General features: G+C 40.3%; 2 protein-coding genes across 3 annotated transcripts in view; one reads left to right on the forward strand and one right to left on the reverse strand.

The window, feature by feature from the left end:
- The window catches only part of HACL1 (2-hydroxyacyl-CoA lyase 1), a 32,850-nt gene extending 23,433 nt beyond the window's left edge, over window positions 1-9,417 (reverse strand). The window contains exons 1-4 of the mRNA XM_063114481.1: window positions 9,323-9,417; window positions 8,999-9,103; window positions 2,599-2,639; window positions 821-901 (exon numbers count right to left, since the gene is read on the reverse strand). Coding sequence (XP_062970551.1) covers window positions 821-901; window positions 2,599-2,639; window positions 8,999-9,103; window positions 9,323-9,412 — 317 coding nt within the window. The 5' untranslated portion in view covers window positions 9,413-9,417. The remainder of the gene's footprint in view (window positions 1-820; window positions 902-2,598; window positions 2,640-8,998; window positions 9,104-9,322) is intronic.
- A 199-nt stretch (window positions 9,418-9,616) lies between these two features.
- The window catches only part of BTD (biotinidase), a 36,076-nt gene continuing 30,251 nt past the window's right edge, over window positions 9,617-15,441 (forward strand). The window contains exon 1 of one of the 2 annotated variants that reach the window (XM_063114510.1): window positions 9,617-9,708. The gene's annotated coding sequence lies outside the window, so the exon portion shown is untranslated. The remainder of the gene's footprint in view (window positions 9,709-15,441) is intronic. The other variant, XM_063114511.1, reaches the window with a different exon arrangement.

Genomic DNA, 15,441 nt, shown 5'->3' on the forward strand with positions numbered 1-15,441 from the left:
CGGCTAGACGCCACAACCACCACACAGATGGTCTGCCAACCACCAGAGTGAGTTGGCACAAGGAGAGTCACCAGCAGAGGTAAAGAAAGGAGGAGGATGTCTCTCTCCACAAAGCCCATTTCATAGTGACAGAAGAAGCACCTGCTCTTTGATAATATTGGGGAACCTGATCACACCTCTCAGCATTGGACAAATCATTTGGGCAGCAAATCAACAGTGTAACCATTATTCTTTGAGAGGGAGAGAAGAAATCTAGGGTGATTAGAGGGTGGAGGGGGAAGGGAAAGGGGGATGGGGAGGGATTAGACAAGGGACATAAAGAATAATTACGATTTGTAACAACATATATGCTAGTAATACTGATTTGATCAACATATCTCAATGCTGAACCCCAACATATACATAATCAATTTTGATTCAATAAGAAAAAATTTTTTTAAATACAAAAAAAAGAAAAAAAAAGTATTCATTACCTCTCATAGTTACTTTTTGTTTTGTGGTAAAAGCACCTAAAATCGACTCTCTCAGCAAATTTCCATATACAATACAATATTATTTACTATAGTCCTTATGCTTTATATTAGCCCTTTAGGCTTATTAATCCTACATAACTCAAACTTTGTACCCTTCGACCTCCACCTCTCCATTGTCCCTGCCCACATCCTACCCCCAATCCCTGATAACCACCTTTCTATTCCTTGGTTTCTATGAATCCGAGGGTTTTTACAGGTCTTTCTGTCCCAGATGAGTACTACCTCTATTCAGTAAAATCATGCAGTGACATGTCTAAGAAAATGTTTTCAGTAATAATAACGATTACCAGCAGTTCATGTTTGCATTTGCCATACCACCCAAGGCGTGGATGAGACCCGGGCCAGAAACAACAAGGCATACTCCTGGCCTAGAAGCAAAGCAGAATTTATTTTATTAAAAGCAGATCAAATGTAACAACTGATTCATATCACTTTAGGGTGAAGCATGGCAATCTTCTTGGACTTCAAAGGAAGGACATATAGGTCTTTACTATAATTGATAAAACAATTACTGGAATTTTTCTGAATTAAAAAATTAGATTGTATCAGTCTTCTTGCAAGAAATAAGGTATCTATCATCTTCATATTGTATTTCACTAACTTCTTCCTATATTGCTCCTATTATATTTGGGTTAAATCAAGTTGACTGCATGCAGAAGCAAATTTTTGACTGCTGAGTATATTTTGTATGGAAAAATGTGATTTTTGTCATTTCTTAACAAATAAATATAATGTCAATTGATCTTTGAGAGGAAAGTAATTCTGAATGTGGTGCTCTGCCCAAAATCTTTCTTAATCAAACTTGAATGGTTTACCCTCAATGTGACTTTCTAAACTGATAGCACTCAAGGAAAAGGTATCTCCGTAGAATTCAGTTTGCCATTTTATATTTATAAAATAATCTCTTAAGAATCTCTATTTAAGGCTTACTTTAAGAAAACTTGTCATCAATTAAATTAACCTGCTAGAACAAACTACCCAACAGATCTTTCTGCAGTAATAGAAATGTTCTATATCTGTTTAATCTGATATGGTAGCCAATAGCCACATGTGAAATGTGGCCACTGTAACTGAGGAACTGTAATTTAAATGTTGTTTAACTTTAATTAATTTAAATGTAAGTAGTTCTAGAAGTTTATTAAAATAACACAATTTTTTAAAGTATAAACTTTAGACTATTCCCTACTCATCATCCTAATCATTCTGGCACCAATGACTCCGTAAATTAAAGTTTTTCCACATAAAATAAAAAGATTAAAATATTGTTTATATGTAAATAAAGTGACAGAAATGGTGAAGATATTATTTGGATGGCCTATGTTCCTCAGTCTCAAATTCAGAAGGTTCCTATCAGAGAGGAAGAACTATTTTGGTTAGGTCTAGATTTTGAGAATTTATTAGTTTATATTTCTTAGCAATTTACTAACTAATTTCATTTTTGGAAATAAAAAAATTTATTAAAGCTAACCTAAGTGAAAGAAGTACAATATGAATTATAGACAGAGTCCAAATTCTGCTTTTAAAAAAAAGGTCTATGTAGAAAACAAAACTGAAAGAAAATACAAATTCTTAACAGTTTCGGAATCATAGGTGATTTTAATTTTCTTCTTTATACTTTTCCACATCTTCCAAGTTTTCTAAAATGGGCATATTTTTCTTTAAATGTGTTTTTAATAATTAAAGAGGGGTGATAAGTCAGGTAGCATGGACATGCATTAAAAAATCTGAACAAATGGAACAAGGCCCAGCAATCGCATTTTTGAACCAAGCATTTTTGTATTGAGTGTGCTGGGGTAGTTACGAGATCCAAGACAAGGTATGACACATCAACTCACTATCTGATCACCACTGATTCACTTTGCAAAACTGCAATGTGTTTCCACCCTAAAATACTTCTCTGGTATTATCCTTTAGATCTGACCCTCGAAGAGTTCTAAATTTCTTTATTTTTCTTTATTAATACCATCATTTATAGTCTTTTCAAATCAAATAATCTTTCAACTGAAAGATAATAGTTCTATCCCAAAATATCAAAGCAATTGAAATAAAACAGACTTTAGTTTACCTGCCTGTCAGATATCCAACTGCGGAGGCAGCATAACAAGCCTACAAAAAAAAAAAAAAAAAAAAAAAGAACACTGGGACTTAAGCATGTTGGGATACTTACTGTACAAGTACAAGAATAGTTTACTATTAAGGAATCAACCTAAGTGCCCATTAACAGATAGATGAATAGATAAAGAACATGTGGTATATATTCACAGCGGAATCCTATTCAGCCATATAAAAGAAAGAAATCTTATCATTTGCAGCAACACGGATAAGCTTGGAAGACAATATGTTAAATGAAATAAGTCAGGCACAGAAAGATAAATACTGCATGTTCTCACTCACATGTGGAAGCTAAAAAAGTTGAGCTCACAGAAGAGAGTAGAACTGTGGTTACCAGCAGCTGGGAACGGTAGAGGGGAGGAGGGATAAGAAGAGATTGGTTAATGGATATGAACTTACAGCTAGATAGCAAGATTAAGTTCTAGTGTTCTATAGTAGTGCTAGGTATCTATAATTAACAATAATTTATCATATACTTTCTTTTTTTCTTTTTTTTTGTCTTTTTCGTGACCGGCACTCAGCCAGTGAGTGCACCGGCCATTCCTTTTTTTTTTTTTTCTTTTTCGTGACCGGTACTCAGCCAGTGAGCACACTGGCCATTCCTATATAGGATCCAAACCCACAGCGGGAGTGTCACTGCACTCCCAGAGCTGCACTCTCCCGAGTGCGCCACGGGCTCGGCCCCCTATCATATACTTTCTAATGGCCGGGAAAGTTCAAATGTTCTCAACTCAAAGAAATGACAAAAGGTTAGCATGATGAATATACTAATTTCCCTGTTTTGAACATCATACATTGGATACACGTACTGAAGTATCACTCTGTGCACCATAAATATGTAGAGTTAAAAAATTTATTATTAAGTATGAAACCAAAACTTAATGATAAACAGGAATTGAAACACTTTCCATATTAACAAGAAATACTCTACCCATAAATTTCAAATAATGGTTTGGGGATCAATTTTTAGTTTTTCAAGGAATTTGTCCATGTCATTTCTGTTATTCAAAATATCCTCTTATAACTGATTAAATATATGCAGGGTCCATCAGAATGTCTTCTTTTTTTTATTACTGATATTGGTAACATGTGTTTTCTTTTATTCTTCATGAGTCTCATGAGCGGTTTATCAGATTTACTAATGTTTTCAAAGAACTAATTTTTCAGTGTTGTTGGTTTTTACGGTTTACTTCTCTATTTCATTGATTCTGCTTTTTATTATTTCATTCCTTTCATTTTGAGTTTGCTTTGCTTTTCTTTTTCTAGCTTCTAATAATATAAGCTTAGAGCATTGGTTTTTAATCTTATTTACTAATAGATTCATTTAAAGCTATTCCCTCTAAGAACTGCTTTAGCTATATCCTACAAGTTTGATATCTCATCTTTTCGTTATCATCCAGTTCAAAATATTTTCTATCTTTAATCATGATTTCTTCTTCAACCCACTAGTTTGTTAGGGTCTGTAGTGATGTATCTTTTTCCCCCCTGCTATTGGTAATCTGTATTTTCTCTTTTATTCTTGATCAGTATTTTATTCTTGATCAGATTAAAGATTTTTTGTTTTGTTTTGTTTTGTTGCAGCTGGCCAGCACGGGGATTATACCCTGGACCCTGGTGTCACCAGCACCACACTCTAGCCAACTGAGCTAACAAGCCAGCTCCAGCTTGAAGTTTATTGATTTTATTAACCTTTTCAAATATTTACAAAGCACCAACAAGAGTGTTGCTTAATTTTCAAATGTTGGGGATTTTCTAGTCTTCTTTCTGGTATTTAGCTCTAGTTTATCTCCCCATGCTCAGGTTAATATATACTGAAAGTTTTCAATCCTTGGCAATTTGTTGAAATTTCCTTTATGGCCTGCCTGTGGTTAGCCTTTAGTTTCTAACTGCACTTCAACTCATAACCAGGAAGAGAAAGGAGGCACTAAATTAAATGCAAGATAACATGGAAAAATGCTGCGTGCTCTCAAACAAATTCTTCTTTTTAGTCTGGGACATCATTTTTTCCAGTATTATTTCTTCTCATTTCTTTAGAAATAAAAATAAATAAATAAAGGATATTTTCTAGCCTTCATTTAGCTTAACTATCACCAAGTAAATTAACTTTCTAGAACATACTATCCCAACAAAAATTTCTGCAGTAATAGAAATGTTCTGTATCTGTATAGTCTAATATGGAAGCTATTAGCCACATGAGAACAGGCTAAGACATTCAGGACTGTGTTTGTGCTAAAGAGAAAGGTATAGTTGGGTTTGACTTGATTGTCTTTCATCAGATCCTTAGAGTAATCAAGATATATATTGACCAATTGCACTCAACGTTTTTCCAGGTTATCTTGTATTTAACTTAATTTAAGCCTCGTCTCTCTTCCTGATTATGAGCTGAGCCGAAGTGCGGTAAAAAGTAAAAACTAACCGCCAATTTTCCATAAAGGAAATTTGGGCTGGCCAGTTAGCTCAGTTGGTTAGAATGTGGTGTTATAACACCAAGGTCAACGCTTCAGATCCCTATAGCAGTCAGCCGCCAAAAAAAAAAAGGAAATTTCAACAAATCACCAAGCTTTAACTGAAGTAGTATACTGCACATAAATAAATCCACATTAAGGACATAAATGTAAAAAATAAAAGTTTATGAATCATAATATTAATGGTATCACTATCATATACCCACTAAGAAGCTGCACAAAGGCTCTGCTCTTCTTCTGTGTTGCTATTCTCTATTGGCCCTATGACTTTTCCCTTTTGCACATAAGGCCAAATTCATATGAAACAATAATAAGATCACTCCTAAGAAATGCAAGTAAATAAAAGAAAGACCTGCCGCAATAAGAACATTTATTTAGACACTTAGAAACACTAATCACTTATTACAGCAGGGTAAGAAATATTGCAATGCAATGCAAAATATAAAACAACATATAACAAAAAGTATATTCCTCTTGTAATATGTGTCAAAGTTGAGAGGTAACTGGTTTACAACCATAAAAATCTATTTCTCTACCAAACTACCTCCACTCACAGGCAGAAGAGTGTACATAGTACTTTAATACAGCAGGGTCTGGAGCCAAACCATTTTGATTCAAATCCCAGCTCCCTTACTTTATACTGTGATTTTGGCGAGTTACTCTGTACCTCAGCTTCCTCATCTACAAAATAAACATAATTCTGAGCATTGCTGTGAGGATGAAATTGGTTAACACATGTAAAACACTCAGAATAGTGCCTGCACACAGAATGCTCTCAACAGCAGTTAACTTCTTGACAGTCTGCCTACTTGCCTATCAATTGGTCAATATATGTCTTTATTACTCTAAGGATCTGATGAAGAGCAATCAAATCACAACCCAACTACACCTTTCTCTTTAGCACAAACCTGGTCCTGAATGCCTTAGCCTGTTCTCACATGTCCTCTGAATCATTCTGTCACTACCCTTAGTTCAGGCACTATGTAAGTCTTCCTCTGACTACCACAAACAGTCAGGCTGCCTTGGAGACATATGCACTGTGATGTCCCACAGGAATCTCCACTCACGTGTTCAAATTGAACTCATCATCTTTCCCCTACAAACTGGCTCTTTCCTCTAGATTGCCAATCTCAGTCAGTAGCACTATGATCCACATAGTCAGTCATGCAGGCCCAAAATCTAGGAATCACCTCCAGAAGAGCCTGCCCTCTCCTTCCTAGCTTGTTAATGCCTACTCATTCTTTAAGACAGTTCAAACACAATCTCTGTGGGAAGCTTTCCCTGAAGTCTTAATCTGAGCTGGGCACCTCTTCTCTGGGCTTCTGTATCACCCTGGATGCATCTCTACCACAGCACTTATCACATTATAATAAAACTGTCTGTGTCTGCCTCCACAGTTAGGTTATAAGGCCCTCAAGGCCAGGAACTGAATATCATTTCAGCTCTGTATCTGGTGCCCAACATAGCATGCAGGATCTAAAGAACCCTCAACTAAGCATATAGGGACTGAAATAAAATTTCAAGCTGCAGTCTGTCTTCTGGCTCCTACACGCTGTTCTATACTCTATACTACCATGAATATCATCTTTCTAAATTACAAACCTAATTATGTCTCCCACCTATTTAATAAAACCTTTACAGAGTCCCCCGTTGATGGAGTTTGGATGTGTTGCCCCCTCCAAAACTCATGTGGAAATTTGATCTCCAATGTGGCAGTGTTGGAAACTGATTGAGTCATGGGGGCAGATCCCTCATGACTGCATTAATGCTCTCTCTGGGGGAGGGGGCATTAATGAGTGAGTTCTTGCTCTATTAGTTCCCGCGAGAGCTCGTTGCTTAAAAAGACCCTGGCACCTTCTCTCTCTTGCTTCCTGTCGCCATGTGATCTGCTTGTACCCGCTGGCTGCCTGCCACTTTCTGCCATGAGTAGAAGCAACCTGAGGCCCATGCCAGATGCAGCTGTCCCAGAATCGTAAGCCAAATAAAACTCTCTTCTCTATAAGTTACCCAGTCTCAGGTATTTCTGTTATAGTAACACAAAACGGACTAAAACACCCACTGCCTACTGTGAAGAAAGTCCAAACTCCTTTCCAACTAGAGAGGATTCTCCACAACCTCCTCTCAGCCTACCTATCCAGTCTTACTGCCCACCATGCCTTTATAAATTACAGGCTGAACATTCCTAATCCAAAAATCCAAAATCTGAAATGTTCTAAAATCTGAAACTTGATGAGCACCAACATGATGCTCAAAGGAGATGCTCATTGGAGCATTTTGGATTTGGGGCTTTTGATTAGGATGTTCAACCAATTAAATATATGTAAATATTCCAGAATCCACAAAAAATTTGAAATCCAAAACATTTCTGGTCCTACACATTTCAGATAAGGAATATTCAACCCATATCTTATTGGAACAGCATGAACAAAAATAATTACCTCCTCAGGTAATCTTACTTGTCCCACTCATAAAGAACTAATCACCCCTGTGCTACTACTGTTCCTTATACTATGTACACTTATTGTGAAAGTTATTACACTGCATAAGTTTTTTCTGTATCTTTTGCCCTTATCTTTCCTGAGTGTGATCAACCTGAAGGTCAAGACTAAACCTCATTCCATCTTTATATCCCTCTCTCACAGGTTATTTACAAGAGTACCTAGCATTAGTACATACTCGATAAATGTTTGCTGTATGAAGAAGAAATCAGTGGCAGACATGCCATCTCTAGAAAAACAGTAAAATATGGGTCCCATTAAAAGGTCAATACCATCATCTTCTCAAGCGGACGAACAAATGGAATGCTGTTACAACTAAGAAAAGTAAAAGGTAAAAGCAACACAAACTCAAGATCTGTTAGTTTTAAGATAAAAAAATACAGTCTCAAACCTTGTAAATAAGGAATATCATTCAATTAATAACTAATGTATTAAGCATCTACATCATGCAAAAGCCCCAACCAAGCCAGGAACTGTGGGGATTTAATAAATGAACCACAATTTCTGCTTTCCAGGAGTTCACATCTAATGGCAGAGAAAGAGCACCTTAAGGAAGTAAAGGCCACCTCTGGCCAAGAGGTGGCAAGAGCCTAAATTAGAGGGCAATAGTAGGAGGGGAAAGCAGGAATATTTAGCGTCAGATGGACTGACAGTATGTGACATCACAGAAGTGGATTCTTGATCTTTTAAGCGAGCATGGCTGAGAGAAGGGAAAGGCTGTATTGGCAGGGGAGGCACTAAAAGTGGGTTAACAAAATGTCACATCTTCCTTTCCCTGCTTCCAAATAAGGCTCTCAGAAAGGTGGCAGCATGACATGGTAGAAAAAGCACTAGACTGGGTTTTTGGATACCTGCATTTCAATCATGGCTTTCACATTGGTGATGTCCTTCATCTTGCCCCACACCTACTGTATAACACAAGACGTGGCCTTCACTCATTCATCCCCCAGGTACTCTCTGAGCACCTATCATCTGGAGGCGCCACACTAGGCACTAGGGAGTACAGATGTGTCGTGAAAAAATAACATCCCTGCTCTCCTGGAGCTCACTAACAGGGAAGTCAGACTTTATTCAGAACTTGCCCTTTCCAATTGTGACACTCTAGACTTGGAGCACAATACAGTATAGCAGTAAGAGCATGGACTTGGACCCAGAATACCTAGGTTCAGATTCTGACTCTGCCGCTACCAGCTGCGTCACCTCGGGCAACTTTGACTTCACCTCTCTGTCTCACTCTTCTCATCTGTCAACTGGGATTAACAACAGTTAACAGCACTGGCTATGTGAAAAGCACTAGCAGAGCGGTAAGCGCTGAGTGCCCGCAGTGAGTATCTGCCATAATCTTTGATCATTCCCAATAATGCACTTGGGTACCTGCGTCCATACTCACCGCTTGCTCGTTCCTCATCCCGATGTACCTGATGCCCAGCTCCTGGGCGGCAATGGCAATTTCGGTCACTGGGATGCCTACGATGCCGAACATGTACTCCACGTCCTGGAGGCCGAAGGACAGGGCAATAAACGCCCGGGCCCCCGACACACGGACACATCCTTCCCCCTCTCCGGGACGCTAAAGGGAAAACCTCCGACATCCCTTCCTCCCCTCTTCTTCCTCTCCTCCGCCCCCCCCCCCCCCCCGTTCTTCTCGTCTCCAAGACAACACCTCGGTCCCCGCGGCTTCGTAGGAGCCTTTCGGCCAGGAAGGTCGTCGTACTTGCGTTTTCAGGGCCTGGGCGATGACTGTAGCACCAGACACCTGCTCCTCGCTTCTGTCGCTGCCCTCTGCGAAGTTACTTTCCGGCATCTTCAACCCAAAAGTTCAAGGCACTCTCGCAGCCGACAGCCACGCTGACACAAAGGATCCCGGTAAACCAAACTGAAAACACCGCGGCACCCTGAGGGGACTGCGCCTCTGACGGACAGGAGGAGGCAACCAACCGCTTTAAACCACGGGGAGGAAGAGGCGGGGCTAAAGCTGGTCCGCTCTGCGGGTGAGGCGAGGACGTAAACACGCCCGGTCGCCAATCAGAACCGTGCCCTTTTCCCTCCTCCATTCTACTGAGGTGGGACTAGCAGGAGGCCGCGGCCTGTGCCGAGCAGGTAAGAAGCCCAACTTCGGAGGCCTGTCGCCGTTGTCTCTAACTGCCTTCCCGAGGCTTTTCAGGACCGCGAAGGGCAAGGGGCGCATGCGCACAGTCGGGGCGGGGGATGGGCGAGGAGCTGGTGAGGAAGGGGCGTGGCGCGGGCGTGCGACCCGGCCCCGCCCCCGCGTCGGGGCCCAGCGGACGCTGCAGGCAGGATGTGCAAAGGCTGGTGGGCCCGGGTTGGGCAGGAGCTGGCCCGTATTGGACAAAGTCTTCCTTGGATCGTTGTTATGCTACCGTGTCCCCTGTTTTCTAAGCTTTTACCTACAGCTTTGTGATTTCTGCTTTCATAACTTCATGGCTTTGCACTCCGTAATCACAGTTATGTCGTTACTTAAATTACTAAGATGTTGACCTGAAAAGAAACTGAGGCTAAATACATATAGCAAGGATTTATTGAGCCAATACGACGATTGGAACCAGGAGACATATAGGTCAGGTCACCCTGAAAAACGTGTTCCAAAGAGGGCCAACAGAGCTTGGCATTTTATAATCGGAAGAAGGTAGAAATCAAGGAGGAGAGGTAGAACAGCCCTCCTAATCACTTCATCAGTTTTTCTATGGGTTGTACATGACGTATAGATTTGGGGATTGCTGTTAGGTTACATCCTACATGCAGGGTTCTAGGGTAAGGTTTACAAGAAGTATTAGGTTATTTTATGGCTTTCTGGTGTCATTATAGGTGCCGTTAAGTGAAATCGTCTTGTGATAACTTTCAGGACAGGTGGATCTGATTACTGCCTTAGCTCTCCCAAGGCACTATAATGTAGCTCACCTGGTCAGAGCAGATGCTTTTGGTGATTATTTTCCCCTTTTGAGCAAAAATCTTTCATCTGAAATCATTGATGATCGACACGGGTAGACATTTTGTTCCCTTGTCACTGGGAAGACTCATTCCCAGAAAGTCATGTCCCACATAGGAGGGGAAGAAATTAGACTTTGGCCTTTAGGTCTAAGTCTGAATCTAAGAAACATGGGAATTGGGATGGGACAGTAATCAGATCCTTTCACTCTTGTTAAACCTGAAAGACTAGACTGCTGTTTGTGGCATATCTGACAATTGTGCCCTTGGGCAAAAGAGTGAGGTCAAAAACAGGAAAAAAACAGCAAAGGGCACTTTCACAATTCAAAACTTGCCGTAGGCCTGGGAAAATGTATATAAAAGAAAGAGTTTAACTTTGTAAGTAATCTTGAGGCATATGGCCTGCTTAGAAAGTGGACTAAGAGATGAGACCCACAGTCTGTCAAAAGCCTAAGACTTAAAAGAATTCTTCAGAGTAAAAGTAAAAGTCCATTATTATTTTAAAGGGAGAAAGCTGATGCTTTGCAAATGGGGTAAAATGCGAGTTAAGCAATACCAGTGCAAGAGTCTTTCACCGTATATTGTAAATGGCCCAAATTTTGACCAGTGAAATCTATCTCTCAATCATTATGGAGCTCAGAGGGACCTCCTCAAGGAGGGATTTGTTAATAACATTTTTAAAACTCGAAACAATCGTTGAATACTCTGTAAACTAGTAAAGTTTTTTGTTTTCTTTTTTTTTTTTAATTGTGACCAGTAAAGGGATCGCAACCCTTGGCTGGGGGTCGCCCGCACCACGCTCAGCCAGTGAGCGCACCGGCCATTCCTATATAGGATCCAAACCCGCGGCCTCGGCGCTCCCAGCGCCGCACTCTCCCGAGTGAGCCACAGGGTCAGCCGTAAAGTTTTTTCTTTCAATGAAAACCATATCCTATGTCTTTTTTATAACTTTTTTTTTTTTTTACCAAAAATACCTTTTATTTTTCTTATATCCCATTTTTAATATACTTTGTATATAGAAGTGTTTTTCTTATACCTAATAGTATTAATTACATATATGAACTATAATTTTAACTCTTAGTAACCCTAATTTCCAGTGAAAAACCTAGGAAGCAAGCAATTTTGAACTGTTGTATATCAATATTTGTAGAGAAAAACCCTTTTTTAATTTTTGAAAAGACATGTTTTTATAATTTCTTAACAGATTAAGATATATTTAGCCTTTTTAATATCATATAAAATAAGATATCAAAGTATATAAACTCTAACCTATGTGATAGATTTGGATGTGCTGTTCCTGTCAAAATTCATGTGGAAATCTGATCTCCAATGTGGCAGTGCTGGAAGCTGTTTGAGTCATGGGGGTGGATCCCTCATGAATGGATTAATTTTCTCTGTGAAGGGTGAGGGTCCTGAATGAGATTTTGCTCTATTCCCACGAGAGCTGGTTGTTTAAAAGACCCTGGTACTTCCCCTCTCTCTCTCTTGCTTCCTCTCACCATGTGATCTGCTTGTACCCGCTGGCAGCCTGTTGCTTTCCATCATGAGGAGAAGCAGCCTGAGGTCCATGCCAGATGCAACTGTCCCAGAATCATGAGCCAAATAAACTTCTGTTCTTTGTAAATTACCCAGTCTCAGATTTTCTGTTATAGCAACATTAACAGACTAATACAGAAAATCGGTACCAAGAGTAGGGTGTTGCTATACAGATACCTGAAAATGTGGATGCAGCTTTGGAACTGGGTAATGGGCAAAGGTTGGAGGAATTTGGAGGACTCAGAAGAAGACAAAGAGATGAGAGAAAGTTTGGAACATTTTAGAGTTAAATAGTTAAATGGTTGAGACCAGAATGTTGACAGAAACGTGGACAGTAAAGACCATGCAGGTAATGAGGTCTCAGAAAGAAATGAGGAACTTATTGGGAATTGGACAAAAGATCACCCTTGCTACACCATAGGAAGAAACTTGGCTGCATTGTGTCCATACCCTTGGACTTTGTGGAAGGTGGGACTTAAGAGCTGTGAACCAGAATGTTTGGTGGAAGAAATTTCTACTCATCAAAGCACTAAGGAAGCTGTATGGTTACTTTTAACAGCGTACTCTGAGTTATGGTGGCAAAGGCATGATGTAAACCCAGAATTTAAAAGGGAAGCAGAGTGTAAAGATTTGAAAAATTTGCAGCCTGGCCATGGGGTAGAGAAGCAGAGCTCAGGAGAACATTGCAAGGGTGAAGCAGATAAACTGGTTGCTAAAGACATTAGTTTGGCAATGAGGCAGCCAGATGCTAACAGCCAAGACAATGAGAGTAAAGCCCTGAAGGCATTTCAGAAGTCTGGAAGGGTGCTCCTCCCATCACAGACCCTGAGGCCCAGAAGGGCAGAGTTGCCCTGGAGGACAGACCTGGGGCACAGCTGCCCTCAGGAACCAGCTCCCAGCATCCCAGTTGCTCTGGCTGGAGCAGCCCTGCCTCAGGCAGCCCCAAGTATGGTTTGTGCAGCAGCTCTGAAGAGTAGAAGCCTGAAACCTTGGTGCCATCCACGTCATGTTAAGTCTGCAGGCCAGAAGGACATGAGAGCAGTGGAGGCGTGGCAGCCTCCACCCAGGTTTCAGAGGATGTATGGAAAAGCCTGGGGGCCCAGGCAGAGAACTACCTCAGAGGTGGAGCTACCACAGAGGCCATCTACTAGAGCAATGCTGAGCAGGAAAATGGGGTCAGAGACCCCATAGAGGGCCCCACCAGGGAAATGTCTAGTAGAGCCAAGGCAGCAGGGCTGCTGCCAGGACCTCAGAACTTTAGGGCCACTGGCAATGTACAATGCTGGCCTGGAAAAGTCACAGGCACCAGCGCTGCCCAGTGGGCTGTGCCTGGCAGAGCTGTGGGAGCGAGACTGCTCAAGGCTTTGCAGGCCCAGATGCCCCATTGTGCCCAGGATACAGGACTTGGAATCAAAGATTATTTTGGAGCTTTAAGATTTAATGTCTGCCCTGTTGGGTTTCAGACTTGTTTGGGGGCTGTTTCTCCTTTCTTTTGGCCTATTTCTCCCTTTTGGAATGGGAATGTATACCCAATGTCTGTTCCACCATTGTATCTAGGAAGTAGGTAAATTTGTTTTTGATTTTTACAGGTTTCCTGCTGGAAGGACTTTTGCTTTTGGTCTCAGATGAGACTTTGGACTTTGGACTTTTAAGTTGGTGCTGGAACAAGCTAAGACTTTTGGGACTATTGGAATGGAATAATTGTATTTTGTATGTGAGAGTGGCATGAGTTTTGAGGAGCCAGGGGTGGAATGATAGCATTTGAATGTGTTGTCCCCACCAAAACTCATGTGGAAATCTGATCCCCAATGTGGCAGTGCTGGAAGCTGTTTGAGTCATGGGGACAGATCCCTCATGAATGGATTAATGCTCTCCCTGGGGGATGAGGGTCCTGAGTGATATCTCACTCTGTTCGTTCCACAAGAGCTGGTTGTTTAAAAGACACTGTCACCTCCCCTGCCCTCTTGTTTCTTCTCACCATGTGATCTGCTTGTACCCACTGGCTGCCTACCGCTTTCAGCCATGAGTAGAAGCAGCCTGAGGCCCATATCTGATGCAGCTGTCCCAGAATCATGAGCCAAATAAACCTCTGTTCTTTGTAAATTACCCAGTCTCAGGTATTTCTGTTATAGCAACACAAATGGACTAATACACCTTGTTTAATAATTAATGTTTTTATATTTTAACTTACTTAGAAATGACTCAATAATCTTATGATTACCTATTGCTGAATCTAATATAAAATGACTTTAAGATTTTAATCTTTTGGGGGGGCTGGTGAGAAAGGGGATCTGAACCCTTGACCTTAGGGTTATAACACCACACTCTAACCAACTGAGCTAATTAGCCATCCCACAAGATTTTAAATTACTAAAAGATTTTGAAACTATAGTAAGGTTATGTATAAACATTTATCCTTATCACATTTATCTAATTTACCCATTTTTAAAACGGTATATTTGAACTGCCTTTTGGAAAACAAAATTAGCCCCTTAAATTACCTGTAATCAGTTCATTGTAGTAAAAACAGACCCCTCTCGGTTGCTTGGGACAGTTTGCATTCTTTTTAAAGATCCAGTTTGACTAGCTAGCCGCTAAAACTGTAAGCTCATGACTTTAGAAGCCTTGTTGGTTTGTGGGGTTTTTTTTGTTGTTTGTTTGTTTTGTGGAGTTTTAGAGAGCTGGTTAGCCAAATTAACACAATAATGAGTCTGGGTAGTTGCACAATTAATTTATAACCAGTCTCCTCTTAACCAAGGTCTTTTAGATACTGGATATAGATACCCTTTTCCAGGTTTCCCCCCTTAGTTGTCCTGGGTCTGAAGTACCCACATGGCATCCAGGGTGGCTGTGATGGCAGGGCCCATTCAAGTGCTAGATTTATGTAACTGGAGTGAATCCTCATGACTGAAGGCAGAACTACAAAGATAATGTCCAATTCTAGTGTGGCCCAGTGGGCAGTTGTTACAGCTTTAGCTTACAAATAAATCAAGTCATTTTAAAAATACAATAGAAGATTTTATTTACTTATTTACTTATTTATTTTTATTTTAACTTACACATTGTAATTATAAAAACTCATGGGGTACAATCTGATATTTTGATACACATATATGTTGTATAATAATAAGGTTAGGGTAGTTAATGTATCAGTCTTTTCATGCACTTATGATTTCTTTGTGGCAAAACATTCAAAAGCCTCTCTTCTAGCTATTATGTAGTAAACAAAACTTAACTGTTAAATATGATCACTCTACTGTGCAATAGAGTATCAGAACTTACTCCTCCTGCCTAATTGTAATTTTGTACCCATTGACCAGCCTCTCCCTGTTTTCCTCCCCTTCCTCCTCG

This window comes from Cynocephalus volans, chromosome 11 (genome assembly GCF_027409185.1).
Source record: "Cynocephalus volans isolate mCynVol1 chromosome 11, mCynVol1.pri, whole genome shotgun sequence".
Taxonomy (NCBI): domain Eukaryota; kingdom Metazoa; phylum Chordata; class Mammalia; order Dermoptera; family Cynocephalidae; genus Cynocephalus; species Cynocephalus volans.